At 34.7% G+C, this 22,416-nt stretch overlaps 6 protein-coding genes across 8 annotated transcripts; 4 read left to right on the forward strand and 2 right to left on the reverse strand.

Moving 5' to 3' along the window:
- The first annotated feature begins 276 nt into the window (after nucleotides 1-276).
- Nucleotides 277-1,245, forward strand: LOC120283619 (homeobox-leucine zipper protein ATHB-13-like). The gene is made up of 3 exons (XM_039290324.1): nucleotides 277-385; nucleotides 484-836; nucleotides 902-1,245. Exons 1-3 carry the CDS (start codon nucleotides 277-279, stop codon nucleotides 944-946), a joined length of 507 nt encoding a protein of 168 aa, XP_039146258.1. The 3' UTR covers nucleotides 947-1,245.
- A 2,934-nt stretch (nucleotides 1,246-4,179) lies between these two features.
- Nucleotides 4,180-7,787, forward strand: LOC120283904 (pentatricopeptide repeat-containing protein At2g25580-like). The gene is given in 3 exon segments (XM_039290703.1): nucleotides 4,180-4,778; nucleotides 4,780-5,903; nucleotides 7,539-7,787. Coding segments are annotated over 2 exon segments (1,509 nt in total). The 5' UTR covers nucleotides 4,180-4,331; the 3' UTR covers nucleotides 5,842-5,903; nucleotides 7,539-7,787.
- Nucleotides 7,788-10,235: 2,448 nt separating this feature from the next.
- Nucleotides 10,236-13,147, forward strand: LOC120283906 (probable serine/threonine-protein kinase PBL3). 3 transcript variants are annotated; one of them, XM_039290705.1, is made up of 6 exons: nucleotides 10,236-10,569; nucleotides 11,229-11,566; nucleotides 11,669-11,804; nucleotides 11,894-12,030; nucleotides 12,134-12,257; nucleotides 12,429-13,147. In XM_039290705.1, the coding sequence occupies exons 1-6, from the start codon at nucleotides 10,506-10,508 to the stop codon at nucleotides 12,926-12,928; spliced, it is 1,299 nt and encodes a 432-aa protein (XP_039146639.1). In that variant the 5' UTR covers nucleotides 10,236-10,505; the 3' UTR covers nucleotides 12,929-13,147. The 3 variants fall into 3 exon arrangements, with proteins under 3 accessions (XP_039146639.1, XP_039146640.1, XP_039146641.1); XM_039290706.1 differs by having other exon boundaries at nucleotides 11,247-11,566; XM_039290707.1 differs by having other exon boundaries at nucleotides 11,340-11,566.
- A 397-nt stretch (nucleotides 13,148-13,544) lies between these two features.
- Nucleotides 13,545-15,715, reverse strand: LOC120283909 (galactose mutarotase-like). The gene is made up of 5 exons (XM_039290709.1): nucleotides 15,320-15,715; nucleotides 15,214-15,263; nucleotides 14,530-14,653; nucleotides 14,334-14,439; nucleotides 13,545-14,250 (listed from the first exon to the last, which is right to left on the reverse strand). Exons 1-5 carry the CDS (start codon nucleotides 15,492-15,494, stop codon nucleotides 13,632-13,634), a joined length of 1,074 nt encoding a protein of 357 aa, XP_039146643.1. The 5' UTR covers nucleotides 15,495-15,715; the 3' UTR covers nucleotides 13,545-13,631.
- Nucleotides 15,716-18,055: 2,340 nt separating this feature from the next.
- On the forward strand, nucleotides 18,056-21,441 carry LOC120283905 (putative pentatricopeptide repeat-containing protein At3g05240). Its single transcript, XM_039290704.1, is given in 3 exon segments — nucleotides 18,056-18,422; nucleotides 18,424-19,623; nucleotides 21,313-21,441. Coding segments are annotated over 3 exon segments (1,488 nt in total). The 5' UTR covers nucleotides 18,056-18,143; the 3' UTR covers nucleotides 21,322-21,441.
- Nucleotides 19,692-21,940, reverse strand: LOC120283908 (galactose mutarotase-like). Its single transcript, XM_039290708.1, has 5 exons — nucleotides 21,527-21,940; nucleotides 21,394-21,443; nucleotides 20,739-20,862; nucleotides 20,545-20,649; nucleotides 19,692-20,462 (listed from the first exon to the last, which is right to left on the reverse strand). Exons 1-5 carry the CDS (start codon nucleotides 21,699-21,701, stop codon nucleotides 19,843-19,845), a joined length of 1,074 nt encoding a protein of 357 aa, XP_039146642.1. The 5' UTR covers nucleotides 21,702-21,940; the 3' UTR covers nucleotides 19,692-19,842.
- Nucleotides 21,941-22,416: the final 476 nt, after the last annotated feature.

Genomic DNA, 22,416 nt, shown 5'->3' on the forward strand with positions numbered 1-22,416 from the left:
CACCAATCCCATAGATGCTTCATGATGACATCATCATTCATAAAAGGAAAAAAGAATCACAAGATGTAAGTAACAACACTTAACATTACATGCATGAAACTTCACTGCTTGTTATCCAAAAGAACATCAATTGGATCCTCTTGGTTCTCTTTCAACACTTATATGCATGTTTTTCTTCTGTCTTTTCCTTAGTTCATATCATACATATATTATATATAACTAGCTCTTTCCCTTTCCCTTCCCTTTCACAATATACCCTCCATGTTTGAAGCTCAAATGGCCTTCAATGGCATGCACCCTTCCTTCTTCCCTTCTAACTTCATCTTGTCCAATGACTTCACCTTCAACTCTCCTTTCTTCAATTCCAATCCTCAAGACTTGGGAGGTAATTAATTACATATATATATATATATATATATCTTTTTATTATTGGAAGTTGATCGAATTGGTATTCAGTTTCTTGATTTCTTGTTTAAGTTGAAGGTGTTAGAGCAATGGTGTGGAGGAAAGAGGGCGAAGAGCACAACGGAGACGATGATTTCTCCGATGATTGCTCAACCGGAGGGGAGAAGAAAAGGAGACTGAGTGTGGAGCAAGTGAGAACATTAGAGAAAAACTTCGAATTCGGTAACAAGTTAGAGCCAGAGAGAAAAATGCAGCTAGCTCAAGCTCTCGGCCTTCAACCGAGACAAATAGCCATTTGGTTTCAGAACCGAAGAGCTCGGTGGAAGACGAAGCAACTAGAGAAGGATTACGATCACCTACAACATCTCCTCGAGGAGGCTAAATCGGAGAATTTAGCCTTGCAAGCCGAGAATCTTAAGCTTCAAGCAGAGGTAATTAAAACACTCAGATCGATCATAATAATTTTGTTAACTCAACTGAGTTTTAATAACTGCAGATATTGGCATTGAAAAGGGATGGAAGTAGCAGAAGCAATCAATAATAACGCCATTAAAGACAATGAAGGATCTTGTAGCAACACAAGTGATAACACCTCTGACATGCTCAACTTGGGCATATTAAGGACAATGTCAAGCATTGAGACATCTTTGGATGCCAAACAAAGCATCTCATTCTTCTTGTCTTCAAACAAAACTGATCATGAACTTGCACTTTGCTCGAAGATTGAAGAAGAAGCCGAAGAAATAGTCTTACCTGATGAGAGTTTCGCTAACATGTTATCCATCATCGACGATGATCGCGATGGGGCCGGTTTCTTGCCATGTGTTTGAACTCAATAAGGATTACATGTCTTGCTTTATTTTGTTCAGTTTTATGTAGATAAAGATGAAATAATGCTCATTTTCTCACTATTTGATGGGAATATATTTAATGTTATTATCAAAGATGAAGAGTTTTGTATTTTTGCATCTAAATTGCATGTTATTAATTAAGAGATAAACTCAAAGGTTTAACTTCAAGCATGATCCAGACTTCATCTCTTAAACATGGAGGGAGGTATCAGTTTAACTTTATATGAACATTGGATTCCTTGTTATAATGGAAGGAATTTTATAGTTTTTCTCTTATTAATTTATTTTTTTAAAAAAATTCTTAAGAGATAGAGTAATCAGTGCATATATGGTACTATTCAATGCATGAAATTTTATTAATTCACATTCATTGATTAAAGTTTTACTGATCAATAGAATAAATTCAAACAGGGATAAGTCTAGCTCTCGTCTCTATTATATGATGCATGATCAACTGTAATCATAAAAAAAGGGAGAAAAAGTGAAGTTTCCGTATAACAATCAAAGGGTCTCTATTATTTTGGGAAAACAAAAGTGAGAATTATTCATAGGTCTCATGGTTGTCAATAATGTGAGTATTTCTTAGTTTATTTGTGTTATATATATATATATATAATAAATAAATAAATGTTAAATGAGTTTATTGAATAGAGCCAACCATAGTTTAGTCGATGGCATCGGATTTCATGCGTAAAGTGTTTGTGATTTGAATCTCACTTCATGCAAGGTGAGGATATATGAGTTGAAATATTATTTATTGATATTCGTAAAAAAAAAATTATAGAAGAGAAATGATGCACATATACTTATAAAAAAATTTATAGATTAATATGAAGTTAAATTTTTTTATAGATTAATATGAAGTTAAAAAATGGTGAAGTGGTACATGGGTGAAAATATATAATTTTATTTTTAAAAAATTGATGTATTTATTTTTGAATGAAATTAAAAAAATTAACTTCTTCAATTGGCTAGTGTGGAAGAACAAGATTCTCTCCCTGGAAAATCTAGAGAGTGCTGATGTAACAGGTTTTTGACTGCCACTTATGTGATGTGGAATGCCGAGATCAAATCTGTTGACCATCTATTTATTAAGTGCAACTTCGCAAAACAAGTTTAGGAGTATTTAAAAGGTTACTGCAGCTGCCTGAGTCGCCTCACTCGATGCTGCACCTGTGGGATTCGTGGAGGTTACTTTTGAGACCATCACAACAGAATATTGGTGATCTAGTTGTAAAAGCTTGTGTGTGTGGAATATTTGATTAGTTAGAAATAATTTCATTTTTAATGCCCATGTTGTGCCATCTCATGCCATTATTGTTAAAATTGATCATATGATATTGTCTTGGTTCTTAGCAGCTGGGGAGGGTACAAGAGAGAAACTTGCAAATTTCATTTCTTCCATTCGGCGCAGTCTCGAGTTCTTAGGGCCTCACTCTCTGGAGTCTAGTGGTGATCACTTGCGAGCTGATGTGTAGGATCATGGCATGGGGTAGGAGTTTTGTCTTGTGGTGGGGTTTTGTGAGGAAGTTTGTTTTTCCTAGTTTGTGTTTTGCTCTCGCTTTTCTTTGTTTCTCTTTGTGTTTCCACAACTAGTGGTTCGTTGGGTATTACTTTTTGTCGTTATCGCTCTTGTATGGTTTGTGAGTTCTCTTTGTTTTATTGAATGGTTTATTTATCTTTATATATATATATATATATAATTATAAAATCCAAGGATTTAATAAAATTTTGTTTTTAAATACAACAAAATAAATATGAATAGTATTAATTACTGCTTTGTAAAATATAACAAGTGTGACTAAATATATAAAAATTCAATTGCATTTATTATGAATATTATCATTTATTTATTTATTTTTAGAATTTCAAGCATCAAACCGAACCGAATTTTTGACTCGGTCCGGTTCACTCAAACCTAAAAAAATTAGGGTTTTGGGGTTTTCTAGGGTTTTAGAGAACTTTCTTGTTTCCATCGCGCTGAAATCCCACAAGAAATCGAAGAGGAAGAGAGAAAGCTAAAGATTTTGGATTCAATCTCGATGTACACGAAGAAAGCCCCAATCTTGTTCATCAAATCGATCTCGGCGCTCTCCCAGGTAACCCTCAATCCCCAATCCGCTCTTGTTTCCCCTTTTTGTTCGAATAGGAAGCGCGTTCTTGTGAATGCTGTAAATTTGCCGCCTTTGATCCATCGGCGGCTGGGAACCGCTGCGCAATGGTCGGATCTCGTGCCGGAGTTGCCGAAGAACTCTAAAAATTCAGCGGATGGTGATTACAGTGGGGGTTTATCACAGAATACTCATGGGTTTAATGGAGGAATTGGGCGGAATTTACAGCAACCTGATGATGGATTTCATGGAAAGGACGGGTTTGTGTCCAGTCCTAGTGGGAAATTTCTTCAAAGACGGGGTGGTCTCGAAGAGTTTAATGGGAATGGTGGCAGGGCGGCTTGGGAGTCATATCATCAGACCTCACATGGTAACTATGGAGCAAGTGTTGGAAATTTTGTTCAACAGGCTGCCAATGAATTTCCAAGCGGGAATCCTAGAGATCGGTATTCGAATCACAATGTGAACTATGGAGAACATATGGGTGGTGGTTTTGGTCAGCAGGCTTCTGGTCAGTTTCCAGGAGGGAATTATGGAGGACATGTTAATGATGTTCGTCAGAATTATGGTGGAAATTTTGGTAGTTTTGGACGTGATCAATATTCTAATCAGAACGTGAATTATGGAGGACATGCTAGTGATGCTCATCAGAGTTATGGTGGAAATTTTGGTAATTTTGGACGTGATCAATATTCTGATCAGAATGTGAATTATGGAGGACATGTGAATGGTTTTCATGCTAATCATGGAGGAAATGTTGGTGATTTTGGTCAGCAGACTTCAGGTCAGTTTCTGAGAGGGAGCTCCAGAGATCAGTATTCAAATCCAAATGTCAACTCTGGTGGCCATGTGAATGATGTTTGTGACAATTATGGTGGAAGTGTTGGAAATTTTGATCAGCAGACTCCCAATTGGTATCCAAGAGCAAGTCCTGGGGAGCAATATTCTAGTTCAAATGTGAAAGATGGTGGAAATGCTGCTGATTTCCATCAGAAGAACCATGATGGGATTTTTTAGAGAAAGCCAAAGAGAATATCCATTGAATACAAGCGGGAATTATGGAAGAAATTTATCATACCAGGATCCCAATGGCCATCAGAGGAATTCTATGGGAATTTTTCAGCGTAATGATGGAGCTTCTCAGAATCCAAGTGGGTTCTATGGGAAGAATACTGAGAATTTTTCTCCATTTCAACAAAACTCCAGTGTAGGAGAACCTGACAATTCACATTTTCCTCAAACCTCCACTGCATTCCAAAATGGATCAGGGCAATACTATTCGATTGGTAATGATGGACATAGTATGCAACCACCAGATGGTCAAGTTTTCCAGCCTATGCGCACTCTTGATGATCTGGATAGGTTTTGCAAGGAGTATAACATGAAGGAAGCTATTGAAACTTTGGCTTTGCTTGGAAAAGAGTGGTGTGGTCGTGGATCTTTCAAGATGTATGCAGTTATTGCAAGCGTGTGGGGATTCTCAAACCTTGGAAGAAGCCAAGGCTGTTCATGATTATATCTCACGAAAAATATGTGATGTTGAAATTGATGTTCAAAACAAGATTATAGAAACATATTCCAAGTGTGGCTCCATGGAGGATGCATATCATCTGTTCAAGAACATGCAAGATCCGGATTTAGGGTCCTGGAATTCTATGATCTCTGGTCTTGCCAATAATGGTCTTGGAGAGGATGCAATTGATCTTTTTAATGAATGTAAGCAGAAAGATCTGAAGCCTGATGGGAGCCTTTTTGTCACTGTTTTTTCAGTCTGTGCTGTCCTAGGTGCGGTTGATGAAGGAATGCTGCATTTTGAATCTATGAAAAAAGATTTTGGCATTTCTCCTGGCATGGAACATTATGTGGCTATTGTGGATATGCTCGGGAGAAGTGGTTATCTAGATGAAGCTTTTGAATTCATAGAAAAAATGCCTATTGAACCAGGTGTTCTTGTTTGGGAAACTTTGATGAACCTATGTAGAGCCAATGGAAACATAGAGCTTGGTGATCACTGTGCTGAGATTGTTGACAGCATGGATTCTTCCAGGCTGACTGAAGAGTGTCGTAAGGGTCTCTTGCCTGTGAAAGCCTCAGACCTGGCAAAGGAGAAAGCAAAGAAAAAGAATAGTCCGCTTGAGGTCAAAAGCAGAGTACATGAGTACCGAGCGGGGGATAGGTCCCATCCCGAATTTGATAAGATTAATGAACAGATACGGGGTTTGGCTCCGCAAATGAAGGAGGCTGGTTATGTCCCAGATACAAGGTTTGTGTTGCATGACATTGACCAGGAATCCAAGGAAGAAGCTTTGCTTTATCACAGTGAGAGACTGGCTGTTGCACATGGAGTAATGACTAGCGCTGCACGCCAAGATTTGCGAATAATTAAAAATCTTCGTGTATGTGGCGACTGTCATAATGCTATGAAGATTATATCAAAAATTGTTGGGACGGAAGCTCATTGCACGGGATGCTAAGAGGTTTCACCATTTTGAGAACGGAGTCTGCTCATGCAATGATTACTGGTGATTCATTGTCAGTAAGTTAATCTTGCAGTTCAATGTTGGTTATATATCTTGTCATTTATTTCCAAATGCTTGAAATATTATAAACATTGACTTCATTAATGTTGAACTTGTTTGAAAGAGGCTATTTATTTAGGGGCTGTTTGGTTGGTTGCATGTAAGTAGTTGTGATGCAAGTTATTTAACAGGGTTTTTTTTTTCTTCTAATGTTTGGCTTGGTATAAGTCTGCCATTAACATGTAAAAGCATTTACATCATAACCTTAAGTTGATGTAATTCAACTCACAACTAAATTTGGCCGTTGAAATAAATTAAATTGCATGTATATTCCATCACTTAGCTCATATTTATTTTTATAAAAACGGGTTTTTTGAAAAGAGATCATTATGTTAGATTTTCTTTTTTTGGTTTTGTTTTTTGTCTGTTTGTTTGTTTTTTTTCCACCCCGCTATACAAATGTGTAAATGCTTATATACCCATTAACTCATATTCCCTGAAAAATCATTATTATTTGCATATATACCTTATGACCAAAATTCAATTAAAATATTTTAGTAAGAGAACAAAACCTTACCCATTTTATTTCATTCATCTTACAAAATGGAAAAAAAGGGGGAAAAAAATTTATAATTTTATAAAATTATAAAGTGATTTAATCACCAGGGCATATAAGCAAATAAAAATATTTTGTGGATGTATATAAGCATATAAGATTTTTGAAAACCAAACAACTTGCTGAAATTTGAAATACAATACGTTTATTTTACTTGCACTGATATTAAATACAGGGAACCAAACATTGCCTTATTGAATTACGTTATTTAATGTTATCTCTTCCTTTGTGTGAATGTTTTGCTTCATAAGTAACTGGTCATCGAGGACTTGAGTTCTTTAGGGTTTAGATAATTATGCTTCCACTTTGAATACAGTCTTATTGGAGTTAATCATTATTCAAAGATGCTTCATAATATATTTTTATTTTACCTAGAAAGCAAGAAAGAGATTGCAACCTAACATACAAAGTTAATGGGATGCATATTCTTCCGGCATTATAAATATATCATAAATATCCTAAACTGGATCTGTTTGAGGGGCCAAAAAGTTGTTCAACTTAAAACATACACTATATCAATTCAGGTTTTTTGAGGTTTGACCCTTTGAAATAGTGATTTCTATGGAGTAAAGTCTGGATTGAGCTCCAAAGTTTGTTTCATTGTTTATGTTGACCTTTCAAGTAAAAAATTTTTCATCTTGCCTTCTATACTATATTAATTAAACTCATGTAAATGTGCCATCTGTGTCTGGCCAAATCAGCATCCATGTTGGATGTGTGGTCAAAATTACCAATTCACATAGTTCAATTGTCGTATACTTTAGGGGTATATATATGTATATTTACTTTAGGGGCCACTAATGGCTTTAATATCATTGCTGAAAGATGATGAAACTATTCGAGAAGGGGAAAAAAGAGGGATGGTTGCAGAGTCAGACTTTGATACAAGTTGAATGTGGAAATTTCCATATGTTATCATCAATTCATTATACCATGAAAATGCTGATACGTTAACATAATCTTCTTGGTCATTTATAAATTGTCAATGCATCTCATCTGGAATGTTTAAAACTGAATTTATTTTCTGTATTTGCAGCTCGACGGGCCAATCTGCATTCGTAATTTAAGTGAGAGCAAATGAATACAAGAAAATATTCCACACCAGGAACATATCAGAGAAGTGGTCTTTTAAACAATGAGATAAGCTCTCCTTCTTCCATTGTTTTTCAGTGCTGGACATCCAAATCTCCTTGTAGTATGAATACTGGAAATCAAACATATAATTTGTTTCTAAATTAAATTCTATTCAGACTTCCAATCAAGTTAATATTTTCCAGGTTCTTTCTTTTAAAGCTTTGAATGAATGTGATCAAATTGACTTGATTTCTTTTAAGGTCAGTGACTTTTCCAGGTTGAAGAGACAGGGTATGTCCCACTGCTCCCACAATGAAGCACCAGAGCCAACAAAGACCATTGAAGGTCCACTAGAAGATGAATGAAAGGTACTCTGATGCAAACTCTCTTGTCCACAAGCTCTGGCATCTCTAGTGGTTAGGCTTTAACTTTCAGCAAAAGTTATATCTATCTCTTTCTATTTATTGTCCGAAGATAAACATGAAATCATTCTAGAAGTATTTCATCAGGTATAAATCATCCATCACGCATGCACAACATTTAATTAATGAAAAGTTTGGCATGACTTTGATTTTTTATGTATTGTGCTCAGTCAACAACCAAAAGCCTTCCCATGAACTTTTCTTGCAACACAATTCTCATTTAAGTCGGTTTATTGATTGATTTTAGATTATATGTTCTAAGTATGTACTCTTCCTAGTCTTAATTTTATTCATGCTCTGAATATATATATATATGTTAGTCATCTACGAATGTTCATAGATAAGCCTGGCGATAAAATCATTCATTATTATAAACAGTATATGTATACACAATATAAAGTGATATACACAATACTCTTATCAAAATCGTATGAGACAATCACAGTCGTCAAAGGTTATCTACACCCCTGCATCCAATCAACCACCGAATACAATGGTCCTGTTCTTGCATCTATTTCATTCTCTCTCCCGCTCTTTTTGTTTCTATCTCTCTCTTGCTTTTTTTTTTATTTGCGTTCTACAAACGCTGAGGTTTAAATTTCGTGTATATATATATATATATATATTGACAAATGCGATAAATGCAGTATTGGCAGTGTGTACGGATCTAAAATTGATCATCCGGTTTTTGCATTCTTACCTAGTGATTTGTATTTTGGGTTGCAAGCCTACATTCATAACCGAGGATCAGATACCACCATTGTGTCAGGGATTTGAATTCGTGATTTGAACTTCTCACACTAATGTTATTTTTAATATGGTCAATGCTGCTGGGTTATCAATCTTTTGGCTGCTCCGGCTGCGTTGAATATTTTAGAATGACCAATTTTGTAATTCTGGCTGATGTTTCTGAAGAAGAAGTAAATCCGACAGGCTAAAAAGCAGCATTTGCACGCAATAATATGAAAAGGAAAGAGAATAACATCTTTTGACTAAGCTTTCTGTGACTGGTGACATGTTTTCTTTCTTTTTTTTTTTTTTCCATTTGTTCTTTTGGTTTACTTTTCATGTGGTCAATTTGAGTATCAATACTTTGAGTGACTTTTACAACTGAATTGTGTTTTTATCTATTGTTGTTGTTGAGAGAGTATTCTATGTTGCTTAAATAAAGGAAATGATTTAACAGCTATAAGAAAACATGCATATATTATTTCCTTGCAAAATCCTGAAATAATGCATGTTTTTCTCCTGAAAAAAATTTCATTATACATATATGTAGTTATATCCGCCACGCCTGTGCATGCTATAGACTAGGACTAGTAGTTTGTTCACACTTTGAAAAAAATAAAAAATAAAAATCTAAATATGTATATTTTTATATATTTTGTATTGTAATAATTTATAAATTAAGTTTTAAATGGGAGACAAAAATATTTTAATAACTTTGTTATATATATATATATATATATTTTATAAATATGGGTAAGTCATATGATCAAATTTCTGAATCAAATTGGAGGAAAATGCATAATTAATCTTTTCTTATTAAATTTATTAAATAAAAAAAAATATGTAAGAAGTTTCCTCGTATAACACCTAAAACCTAACGGCAACTAAAAATAGTTGGCTCTAAATCTAAAAAAAAAATATATATAAAATTCCATTCATGTGAAATAAAATAAAAAAAATTAAAAAAAATTCTTATAATGGATACATTTTATAAATATAATATCATTATTTATTAAACAATGAACATCCATTAGATTAAAATCCAACTGTAGTAAATTACCTGTGCTCATATATATATATATATATATATATATATAAATTTATATTTGAGTGTTTGGCCAGTTGAATGAATCCATTAGGAAAAGGTTGTACATCGTTGTCATTTTCCACAGGGTCCCCCCAAGAGCGAAAAAGACCACCTTTTTCTCTCATTCGTTTGCTGCTTGGATACCTCCACCTCCTTTTTCTTCAGACCTTTCCCTCCGCTTTCTCACTGCCTTCCTTTCTCTTTCTCTTCCTCTCTTTGGAGAAGTGTTGGAGTTTGTGTTTGAAGCGAAATCCATCTTAAAAATCACGTCTTGAAGTTTATTTGTTGTTGGATAGAGTCATAGAGGAAAGGTGGTTTTTGTTTTTAATTTCTTTGAAGAAAAATTTTGTTTTCGTTCCTTCTTTCTTATTGTAAAATCTTGGATTTGGATAAGAAGTGAAGAAAGAAGAGAGAGAAGGATCTTTTTAGTTGTTTGATTGCTTTTCTTATCTGGTGTCCTGCTTCACCTGAAAAACCTGAGTTTTATCAACTTCCCATTTGCTCTTTTTTGTTTGGAAATACTTGATATTTGATTTTAAAGGAGAAATTTCCATTACGTGGTCTGGTTCCGGATTCTTAGGAACTTGAATTAGTTACAACAGAAAAAAAATCCATCTCCTATCCATGTCTTTGTGGTTTTGGCATTTGGAATTCTCTTTGGTGTTTAATTGTTAACAAGAGGGAAGAAGCAATGGGAAACTGTGTGCACACTTCGTCAAGGGTTGAGAGCTCTCATATCCCTCACAATTCTTCTGGTAAAGATCTCTTCTGCTGCTTCATTTGATGTACTTTTGTTGTTAATGAGCAAATCAATAAATGAATAGCTAAATCACATCGTTACTTTATTATCTTGTTCAAGTTTTAGATTTTCTTTCCATCATAATGCAAAATATTTCTGTTTTCTTGTTTTTCTTTTGAGTGTCTCAGTTTGTCAACTTGGAAAATCTTTTTTTTTTGGACTTTTGTTTGTTGGATTATTTTTTATTCACTGTTGACAGTTTCAAAATTAAAGGCTTTTTTATACTTTAAAGACCAAAAATTATGTTTTTGTTTGTACTTTTCTGTGGGTGTTTATTTGATAACTCTGTTTCTTTCATTGGGAGCTTGATGTTTTAGTTTTTCAAACTAATTTGATAAGGTCCTCACAAATGACATATTTGGAATGATGCTGTTGAAAATTGGAAAAATGGAAAGTTGCTATCTTTTCTTCTGTGTTACATTAGGAATAATTTCATACTAGCTCACAAATTTCTTTTTTCCAAGATTTCTCAATTTCCTTTTTATAATTTTAGTTTGGATTTTGGCTTTTTGGTTTGTTTCCTTCAGATGGATTAGTAGAACTGTTTTATTGAGGTTTTGATAGTCTTCTTTAAGAAAGAGGATTTAAGCTTCATGCTTTTTCTTAAACGAATAGAGCCTTCAAAATTCACAGGCAAAACAAATATTAGTTCAGTGTCTTCGATTTTGACGGCTCATTATAGTTCCAAAAGTACTTGTGACAAACTTCCTAGTCCACGAACTGAAGGCGGGATATTGTCATCGTCAAAATTGAAGATCTTCACATTCAATGAACTGAAGAATGCCACAAGAAATTTTCGCCCAGATAGTTTTATTGGTGAAGGAGGATTTGGCCGTGTCTTCAAAGGTTGGATAGATGAGCAAACTTTTGCTCCCTCGAAGCCTGGATTCGGTCTGGTTGTTGCTGTCAAGAGGCTGAAAACAGAGGGTTCCCAAGGACACAAGGAATGGTTGGTAGGTTCAACAATTAAGAAACATAAATTACCAATTTTTTTAGCTTCTTAATACTTTCCTGAGCACAAAATATTGATCATGTGTAATCATGAATAATTGCAGGCTGAAGTCGAACATCTTGGTAAACTTCACCATCCGAATCTTGTTAAGCTCATTGGTCACTGTCAAGAGGGTGATCATCGACTTCTGGTTTACGAATTCATGCCGAAAGGCAGTTTGGAGAATCACTTATTTAGTAGTGAGTTGTTCTAATGCATGATGTTTAATTCTTGTGTTTTGTTATCTACATCAACTGTAAATTTGATGTGAATTAATTATCTACATCAGGAGGTGCTCAACCACTTTCTTGGGCAATTAGGATAAAAGTTGCTATAGGTGCAGCTCGGGGGCTCTCATATTTGCATAACGCAGAGCCACAAGTTATATATCGAGATGTTAAGGCCTCAAATATTTTACTTGATTCGGTATGTACCTGACATGGGTGTTCATATTATCTACTTATGCTCAAGAAACACTTTTGTTTTGTGAATATCGATTATATCTTTTTTTAAATAATTACAAATGCAGGACTTCAATGGCAAACTTTCGGATTTTGGTTTAGCAAAAGCTGGTCCTACTGGAGATCGAACTCATATCTCCACGCAAGTCATGGGTACTCAGGGATATGCAGCTCCGGAGTATATGGCCACAGGTTTTTACTCTGCTCCATTCTTTAGAAATCTGTATACTTTCACTTAATAGATCACATAATCCTATTTCGAATTCAATTCCACCTATTCAAGTTCGATGTGTATCACAGTTGAATGGAAAGTTGAAAATTGCCATTGTACCATTTTAACTGACATTGTTCTGTTATTACCAGGCCGACTTTCTGCAAAGGCTGATGTCTACAGCTTTGGGGTTGTGTTGTTAGAGCTCTTATCCGGCCGTAGTGCTCTTGACAAAAACAAAATTAGTACTGAGCAGAATCTAGTAGAGTGGTCAAAAACATACCTCTGTGACAAACACAAGTTGTTCCGTATCATGGACACCAAATTGGAGGGCCAGTATCCTAAGAAAAGCGCCTTTGCTGTCGCTAGTCTCGCCCTCCAGTGCATCAGTGGAGAAGCTAAACTCCGGCCTCGCATGTCGGAGGTTTTAGCAACATTGGAACAGTTACAAGACCCAAAAGGCTTGGCAAAACTACAATTCCATGCAACTAGAGATGCAGTAAATACGTATTATGACAAAGCAACCAAACGTCACTATTCTGCGATGAAATCACCGATGAGACGTCAACCTGCACCACATTATTCAACTCCATCAGTATCTCCATTGCCTCCAAATCGGTATTCTCCTCGGTATTCTCCCCATCTTCACTGAATAAAAATCACAATGAGTCTGAGTTATTGTATATTATTTGTCACCCATTCAAGAATGCATCACTTGAATTTCTTCAATCATTCTCTTGTTTTTTTTAGCAATTTTTGTGTATAAACTGTTGCGCATTCACTACTTTTATTATGTGAAAATTGAAATTATGTGTGTATATATTATACTTAATTAAACCTAGATCATGGGATCAGAATTTGGCTATTTAAATGGATTCTTATCTTGATTGAATTAGACCTTAAGCATGAACTACTTTGAGAGGACCCTTTCTGAATCTGATTTCCTAGTAAATTTTTGATTTTTTTGTGTTTTTGTGATTCATTGGAGTGCATGCAATGTGGATTTGATGTACTTTGAGGTTTTATTAATCATTTTGTTCTTGAATGATGATGACAAGAATAAAATTCGTCTTGATGTAATTCTTGCAGTTTATATCAAAGAGCTTCTGATTTGTCTGCAGTTATGATTGTCCTGATAAATCCATCTTTGAATTCAGACTACTTGACATCATTCATAGACCATCTTTGTTTAGTAGACATAAACTATTACACTTCAATGAAAGCTTGTCTGAGAAATTGAAATAAGCATTCCATTGACACAACTGAACTAGATTTGAACACCTGGCAACTCTTTATTCCATCGATATCACAAATAAGTAACCGAAAACACCAACATTCATGGAGTTTGCATCCTATTAATAGGAGAATTTAAACTTCATGTAGTGTGTATAAACCTCTCCAGGATTCACAATTGTAGAAGGGAATGTAGGGTGGTTCACAGCATCAGGAAATCCTTGTGTCTCTAAACACAGCGCGCCGTACTGGTTATAGACATGTCCATTCTTCCCCTTTACATTCTTCAAGAAGTTACCAGTATAGAGCTGCACTCCTGGCTGGTTTGTCCACAATTCAAGTACTCGACCGGTCTTATTATCCTTAACAATTGCAGCCTTTCTCATGCCTTGATCATCTTTGGGTGCATCGAGCACGTAGTTGATATCATAACCCACATTGACTTCCTTTATTCGGCTCCCGACTGTCATAGGTGTACGGAAATCATAGGGAGTTCCTGCAACAGTAGCAATCTCTCCTGTAGGGATGAGTTCTTTGTCTACCAAAGTGATTTTCGAAGCAAAGATTTGGACCGAGTTGGATAGGATGTCACCACTGCCATCTCCGCCGAGATTCCAATATGCATGTTGCGCGAGATTCACCGGTGTCGCTTTGTTTATTGCCGTTGCTTTCATGATCACATCTAGCTTGTACTTGTCGGAGATCTTGTAGGTTACAAACACGTCGAGAGCACCAGGGAAATCCTGTTTGTAAGACTCATGAATTCATGTTAGAAACATCAGTTGAATAAATTTAGTAAGAAAATGTATTGAAAAGAGAAGAGACCTTGTTCCCCGTCGAAACTGTGGTAGTAGAAGGTAATATATGGGAATTCACCATTTGATATCTCATGGACAGTCCAAATGACATGACTGAATCCTCGATGTCCACCTTAGTGAAATAAATAGAAGGATTCATAAAAATAGTCTTGAATCAAACAATTTCCATTAAATTCATCGAATTAATCCACAATGTAAATACCATGGAGTGTGTTATTTCCATCATTAGCATATAACCTGTATACTTTTCCATTCAAGACGAATCGTGCTCCTCCAATTCTATTAGCGACGCGCCCGACCAATGCTCCAAGATAACCTGAGCCATTCTGTGAGCCAGTATAGTAAATAACTCTCAATAAAGCAGACAATTAACTTTTAAATTTTCAATGCACAAGAAAGGTCAGTCCTTATGTTGGACAACCAACTCTGCAGAAAAAAGTTCAGCAAAATGTTTGCTTCTTTGTTTTGTATTGAATCTAATTAGATATCTAAAATCAGCTGCAGATTCTTTCTTGCCACTAGATCCAAAATTCAAGCAAATGGCAATTGTATATATATATATATATATATAAAGAAGAATCTATTGACCAATTCCTGAGTAATATATATATATATATACATATATATTCCGTCATCGATACGAAACTTATTATTATTCCTTGACTTGTTGGACTTACATACATCAGCATTGTTATGATTCAAGGAGCAGGCTCTATACCAATTGATTTACAACAACATTTGCATTCACAGGAACAAACTATCCATCTTGATTATTTCTAACACACATCTGCAGGTATCATGACAAGCAAGCATGAAAATCAAGAATTCAAGGTGTTGTAACTTGGAAGCAGAAACAAGATTAAAGAGAAGGCTCTATAAATCTTACAACATATTGAGCAATTGTATCATATCCAAGAACAACATCAGCCAAATTCCCTGCAAGAAAAGAACATATATCACTTGTGAAAGAGAAGAACCAGTGAACCACACACCTTTTGAATCAGGAAGAACAACAGAAATGATAGTTGCTCCCCAGTTGGTAACTTTCACTGAGAAATCTCCCTTCTTGATCTCATACATCCCCACCATCTTTCTTGAACTTCCATTTGAAGCACAAACCAAGAAGAAAACCAACAGATAGATGAATAGTTTTATATTTGAAGCCATTACTGAGAAGACAAGGAAGATGGAAAGCTCAGCTGAGAGCTCTTGGCAAATATATGAAGAGATTTTTCAAAGGTTTTAATGCACTAGTTTGTCTTTTATCTCTATTTTTCCATATGGAACATGGTCATACCAACATGTGGAGCATAGCAGACAAGCACACTGTGAGACTTATCCATGAAAGAAAAGTAAGAGCTAAATATCAAGGCTGTTTTTAAGGCTTTTCTGATATATATATATATATACATATGTTATACCAAGAGGCAAGAGTGGACCTTGTTTTTGTTTATATTTATTTAGATATATAAAGAATGGTGATGGCATCTGACAAGCATCTTTTGCATGTGAATTGCATTAAGTTGTGTTGTCAGAAAAACAATACTCACTGTGTGAGTTTTTTAAATGACAATGAATGAAGTGTATTGAGTAGTGTGACAAATGTTAGTGTAACATAAGTCAAGTTGGCAACCTTAGCTTCAAAGTTTGGTCATCTTCAGCAAAGAAGCCAATGCATACACTTTTATATAATCTCATACTTTCTTTTACATCTTTTAAGAAAGAAATCTGTCATTAATGGATGCAATGATTGTAAGGACATGTTTTCAATTAAGAGATTTTGCAAGAGTGTCTATGGAAAACAAAAAAATATATATATATATATATATATATATATATATATATATATATATATATATTCTTTTACTAATTATACACAACACAAGCAGTGCACCACAGCTTGATTCCATTACCCCAATTATCATGTCAACACTCTCAAGGTTTGGCTTGAGCTGGCAAGCCCCAAGTATGAAAAGTGAAAACAGTCCACCATGGGTGTATGTATACCTTTTATTTATATTTTTATTTTTACGTGACATTTAAAGTAAACTTTATCAGTAATAAAGTGTGATGAATAGTAAATTGTGTGTGATAGAATCTGAATACTCAGAATACTGTTTATAAGAACAGTATTTATGTAAATTTGAACCGTTTCAAACTCATTTGTACTTAAAAAATATATATATATATATTTTAAAAAAACATATCCTTCGAAATCAGTATAACGTGTGTAATGAAATCTGAATCGTCAGATCATCCATCAGAAGTATAAACCAAGTCATCTGAGCTCATTTATACTTTAAAAATCAACACCCTCTCATCTCACCCAACCACCCCGTATAAAATTTTGGTCATTGTGACCTACATATATTAATATATTGATTTATGTAGTTGTTTTTATTTTTTTAAATCTAGGTTCGTTTGATGGTAGTCATTAGATCATAATCTAACCGTTGTTATTTGTAGAGGCGATGTGTAAATTTATTGTGCTTTAACATTACTAAAAAGTGTACAGTGAATAATTAATCCTTACTACTTAGGATCCGTTATGTGAGTCAAAAAATTGGATAAACTAAGCTCTTTTTGCCGTATCATTACGTAAAATTTGTGTTAAATACCTTTTAGATTTACTTTTTCATCAGTCTACTTTTTTCACTTAGAAAGTTTTTAGTTTTCTTACTATAGACAACCACAAATTGCCAAGACATTGCTCATAGATATTATCTTAACTGATTTTCTTTTAATTTGTTAGTTATATGCCCCACTTCTAATTTATGTCAATATATTTATTTTTTAATAAAATATTTCTTAACTCATCTCTTATTTTTATTCATTTTATTATTAAAATTATATTTCAAAATTTTTGATTTTGAAACCTTTAATTTCTAAAGCATCTCCAATTTTAATTTAGCACCTTCTCGATCTATTTTTATCAAGCAATACAATATCATTGGCAAAAACATAATAATAATAATAATAATAATAATAATAATAATAATAATAATAATTAAATATCACATTATTAACAATAGCACACTAATAGATGACAAAATATCTCATCAGAATATAAAAAGAATACTATCGTAACTTAAATCTTAGATGTAATTTTTTGAAACTCTTTTTTTATTTTAAAAATAAAACTTTCCCCCTTTATTTTCTGGATAAAGAATTAAAATTAATTTTTTTTATTTCCATTTTATACTGCATCTAAAAAGATCGAAGCAAGCCATTTACACAAAATCTGTATATCAACGTGCTTATTATTTGACTATTTTTAGTTATCTATTCAATTAAATTAGATATACATTTTTTTTTGTTTGACAAAAACGACAAAGATATGCGCGGGCGAAACCAATAACCCGTTATAATTATTATTTTCAGTAATTAAACTCAAATTTTTTTAATTATTTCATCTTCATTTTTCACATTAAAATCAAATACCAGTAGAATATGAGGTTTTTTTTTTATAAAAGTGGATAAACCACTGATTATTCAAAAAGTGAAAAAGCCGAAAACAATAACAGACGACTAAGACAGAGCAGGAGAGAGAGAGAAAGAAGAGGACTTGCACAGGCCAGTTGTAACAGAACAATACAACTAAAAAAAACAACAACAACAAAGATCCATAACCACTGATTTCATATCAATGTGCATAATTTTTCAAACTAGAGTTTCTATTCATTTTAGAAAAATTATAACAACATCCAGACATTGTTTGTCAATAAAGATTAAAATCAAAAGTTTACAGAAATGCTCTCTCTTGTTCTAAACTCCATTAAAGTGCTCAAAAGTAGTTAATAGTTAACAATTAACAACATGATGACTTGCATCATGAAAGGGAATGCTTTCAAATGGAACAGTGTTTTAAGAGGATTCCTGGAAAGTAATGCTCCAAGAAAAGTACTTTTAGGTTATGCATGCATGAGAAGGAGAGGTCTGAACATTGATAGTCACACACTAGGGTTTGTCATCAAGGCTTGTGGTCTCTTCATGATTAGTGTTACTGGATGTGAACAAGTGCATTCACAAGTTCTTAAATTAGGGTTTGAATCAGAGGTTGTAATACAGACTGCAGTTTTGAAGATGTATGGAACTTTTTGGAGATTTTGTCTCTGCACAGAAGGTGTTTGATGAAACTCCCCAAAGAGATGTGGTTCTGTGGAATGCTCTTGTTTCTTTATATGCCCAAAGAAATCACCCATATGAAGCCATTCTAGGTGCACATGCCATGATTGCAGAGGATGTTAGGCCTAATGAAGTCACTGTGGTTAGTGTTGCATCTGCTTGTTGTCAATTGAAGGCTCTGCAACAAGGGAAGTTGTTGCATGCATATGCAATAAAGAATCTTTTAGGATTTGATATGATATTGAGTAATGCGTTGATCGATATGTATGCAAAGTGTGGGTGTTTATCTAGTGCTCGACGGCTTTTTGGGATGATTAGAAGTAGGAATGTGATCACTTGGACTTCCATGATCAGTGGTTATTGTTATAATGGTTTTTTGCATGAGGCTGTGGCAATGTTTAAGGAAATGCAGGCAGTGCATGTGAGAGCAGATGAAGTGACCATGTTAGGTATGGTTTCTACGTGCGCGAAAATGGGAGATTCAGAGTTAGGGAATTGGGTTGATCAGTACATCGAAAAGAATGGATACATGGATAGTGTTTGTATGGTGAATGCTCTCATTGATATGCACAGTAAGTGTGGAAATATAGAGAAGGCGTGTCAGATTTTTGAAGAGATGAAGGTGAGAACTCTCGTTTCTTGGACTTCAATGATACAAGGATTGGCACTACATGGTCATGGTGTTGAGGCCCTTGTTCGGTTCTCACAGATGCAGAGGGAGGGATTTAAGCCTGATAAAGTTGTCTTTCTTAATGTTCTGAATGCTTGTAGTCATGCAGGGTTAGCAATGGAGGGAATGCAGTGCTTCAAATCTATGATTGAGGAACATGGTGTGGATCCTTGGATGGAGCACTATGGAAGCATGGTGGATCTATTATGCAAAGTGGGATTAGTGAAGGATGCTTTTGATTTCATAATGAGTATGCCCATCAAACCAGATCCTGTGATATGGCGAGCGCTGATCAGAGCTTGTCAAGATCAAGGAGAGGCTGATTTAGCAAGTCAGGCACTGTCGAGATTGTTCGAGTTAGAACCTGAGCATAGTGGAAACTACATACTGAAATCGAATTTTCTTGCGACAATTGAAGAGTGGGATAGTGTCAAGGAAGTAAGAGATGACATGGCAATCACCAGAATAGCTAAAAGGGATCCGGGTTTCAGTTCAATTGAGGTAAACCTCAACTCAGTTTGCTCGTAAATTGATAAATGTTCTTTATTGTGTTAGTTTTTTGCCTGTAGTTATCATTGTGCTGATAAATCCATCTTTGAATTCAAGCAACTTGACATTGTTTAGAGACTTTGTTTGGTAGACATAAACCGTTACATACACTTTATTCCATTGATACCACAAAGAAGTAACCCAAACACCGGCCTTCATAGACTTTACATTCTACTGGAAGGAGAATTTGTGTGCCATGTAGTGTCTGTAAACCTGTCCAGGATTCACAATCGTAGTAGGAAATGTAGGGTGGTTCACAGCATCAGGAAACCCTTGTGTCTCTAAACACAGCGCACCATACTGGTTATACACATGTCCGCCCTTCCCCTTGACATTCAAGTAGTTGCTAGTATAGAACTGCACTCCTGGCTGGTTCGTCCACAATTCAAGTACTCGACCAGTCTTGCTATCCTTAACAACTGCAGCCTTTCTCATGCCTTGATCTTCCGTCGGAGAATCAAGCACATAATTGATATTATACCCTCCATTGGTTTCCTTGATTCTGCTCCCGACCGTCATAGGCTTACGAAAGTCATATGGAGTTCCTGCAACAGTAGTGATCTCTCCGGTAGGTATGAGGTTTTTGTCCAATGGAGTCATTTTTGAAGAGAAGATTTGGACGGAGTTAGACAGGATGTCGCCACTGCCTTCTCCACCGAGATTCCAATAAGTGTGTTGCCCGAGATTTACAGGCGTCGCTTTGTTTCTTGGTGTTGCGTGCATGATCACATCTAGCTTGTACTTGCCGGAGATCTTGTATGTTACAAGCACATCGAGATCTCCGGGAAATCCTGTTTGTGAGATTCATCAACTCAAGTCAGTAACATCAATTGAATGAATTTAGTGAGAAAATGTATTGAAAAGAGAAGATACCTTGTTCCCCGTCGAAACTGTGGTAGTAGAAGGTAATATAAGGGAATTCACCATTTGATTGTTCTTGGACAGTCCAAATTACATGACTGAATCCTCGATGTCCACCTTAGTGAAATAAACAGAAGAATTCAGATAAACACTCTTGAATCAAACAATTTCCATTAATTCATTAAATTAATCCATAATGGAAGTACCATGGAGTGAGTTCTTTCCATCATTAGCATATAACCTGTATGCAGTTCCATTCAAGACGAATCGTGCTCCTGAGATTCTATTAATAACACGCCCGACCAATGCTCCAAAATAAGCTGTGTTGTTCTGTGACCCAGAGTAACAAATAACTTTCAGTAATTTCACTTGGAAAAGCTAAAATTTTACTTCTGAATTTACTATTAGCAAGAAAGGTTAGCCTATATATTTCTTTGTTCAGCAAAATGATTACTTCTTTGTTTTTCATTGAATATAATCATTGTGATCATCTATATGACTAATTGAATTATCTGAAATTGGCAGAGATTCTTTCTTGTCTCTAGAACCAAAACTAGAGTAAATGGCAATTATTTATATATATATATATATATATATGAAGAAAAATCTACTGACCAATTCCTGAGTTATATATATCTGTTACTGATTCAACTTGTTGGAATTACATACCTTGGCATTGTTATGATTTAACCAGTGAACTCTACAACCAACTGATTTAGATCAAAATGTGCATTCACATGAACAAATTATCCATCCTGATTATTTCTCATACATTTGCAGGTATCATGACAAGCAGGAAAAGAATTCAAGTTTAGAACTCAGAAGCAAAACAAAAATCAAAGATAAGTCTATAAATCTTACAACATATTCAGCAATGCTATCATATCCAAGAACAACATCAGCCAAATTCCCTGCAAGAAAAGAACATATATCACTTGTGAGACAAAACATTGGTTAAATCTTTTACAAGTGAAAGAGAAGAAGCTGCACACACCTTTTGAATCAGGAACAACAACAGAGATGATAGTTGCTCCCCAGTTGGTAACTTTCACTGAGAAATCTCCCTTCTTGAGCTCATAAATCCCCACCATCTTTCTTGCACTTCCATTTGTAGCACAAACCAAGAAGAAAACCAGCAGATAAATGAATAGTTTTAGATTTGAAGCCATGTCTGTGAAGATAAGGATAGAAAGCTCAGAGCTTGTCAAATATATCAAGAGATCTTTCTTCTTCACTACTGGTTTGTCTTTTTTCTATATTTCTATATAGAACATGGTCAATCATATCACGTGGGCACTGTCATGCAATAACACACTGAGGCTTATCCAGGATTGATTGAGAAGTCAAAGAAGAAAATGCAAGGTATACATACACATGTTATATACAGACAACAATGTATAACGTCAAGAGTGGATTTTTATATTTTTATTTTTATTTATAATGATGCCATTTAGATGAAAAACAGCTGCAAAAACCCAAAATCTGTTTATGAGATAAGTTAGTGGTGTTGCTTATGAGAAAATGGGTTATGATAACTTATCCAAAATAAATAAACATTTAAGAAGAAATATAATGGTTGTTAAAACGTGTATCTTTTCAAATTTTTTATCGTAAATTTTTTGGTAAGGTATCAAACTATGACTATTTTTTTTATTTTGGGTCTAAACTAATTTGAATCAAAATAATTATCTAATTTTAATTTTGTTTCATTAGAAGATTATATGACAGATTTCGGTTTATTTTTAATGATGTGATATCGAAAATTCCCTGTCAACATATGATATAGAATTGTCAACTAAATCTAGCGGTCCTTATATCTCGTATTAACAATCGAAAGATGGTCGAAAGAAAAAATCTCTATTTGATGGGGCTTCTTCCTATACC

Source organism: Dioscorea cayenensis, chromosome 19 (assembly GCF_009730915.1).
Source record: "Dioscorea cayenensis subsp. rotundata cultivar TDr96_F1 chromosome 19, TDr96_F1_v2_PseudoChromosome.rev07_lg8_w22 25.fasta, whole genome shotgun sequence".
NCBI lineage: Eukaryota > Viridiplantae > Streptophyta > Magnoliopsida > Dioscoreales > Dioscoreaceae > Dioscorea > Dioscorea cayenensis.

Bases quoted from the DNA above. Each gene is read 5' to 3' on its own strand.
- LOC120283619 (XM_039290324.1), top strand. From the start codon at position 277: ATGGCCTTCAATGGCATGCACCCTTCCTTCTTCCCTTCTAACTTCATC. The intron at 386-483 runs GTAATTAATTAC...TTTAAGTTGAAG, and splicing joins CAATCCTCAAGACTTGGGAG to GTGTTAGAGCAATGGTGTGG. The intron at 837-901 runs GTAATTAAAACA...TAATAACTGCAG, and splicing joins ATCTTAAGCTTCAAGCAGAG to ATATTGGCATTGAAAAGGGA.
- LOC120283906 (XM_039290705.1), top strand. From the start codon at position 10,506: ATGGGAAACTGTGTGCACACTTCGTCAAGGGTTGAGAGCTCTCATATC. The intron at 11,567-11,668 runs GTAGGTTCAACA...GAATAATTGCAG, and splicing joins AAGGACACAAGGAATGGTTG to GCTGAAGTCGAACATCTTGG. The intron at 12,258-12,428 runs GTTTTTACTCTG...TGTTATTACCAG, and splicing joins TCCGGAGTATATGGCCACAG to GCCGACTTTCTGCAAAGGCT.
- LOC120283909 (XM_039290709.1), bottom strand. From the start codon at position 15,494: ATGGCTTCAAATATAAAACTATTCATCTATCTGTTGGTTTTCTTCTTG. The intron at 14,654-15,213 runs GTAAGATTTATA...ACTGGCTCACAG, and splicing joins ATACAATTGCTCAATATGTT to AATGGCTCAGGTTATCTTGG. The intron at 14,251-14,333 runs TCTCTTCTCTTT...TTACAAACAGGA, and splicing joins AGTTTCGACGGGGAACAAGG to TTTCCCTGGTGCTCTCGACG.
- LOC120283908 (XM_039290708.1), bottom strand. From the start codon at position 21,701: ATGGCTTCAAATCTAAAACTATTCATTTATCTGCTGGTTTTCTTCTTG. The intron at 21,444-21,526 runs GTGTGTGCAGCT...CTTTTCTTGCAG, and splicing joins TGTTGTTCCTGATTCAAAAG to GGAATTTGGCTGATGTTGTT. The intron at 20,463-20,544 runs GTATCTTCTCTT...TCTCACAAACAG, and splicing joins CAGTTTCGACGGGGAACAAG to GATTTCCCGGAGATCTCGAT.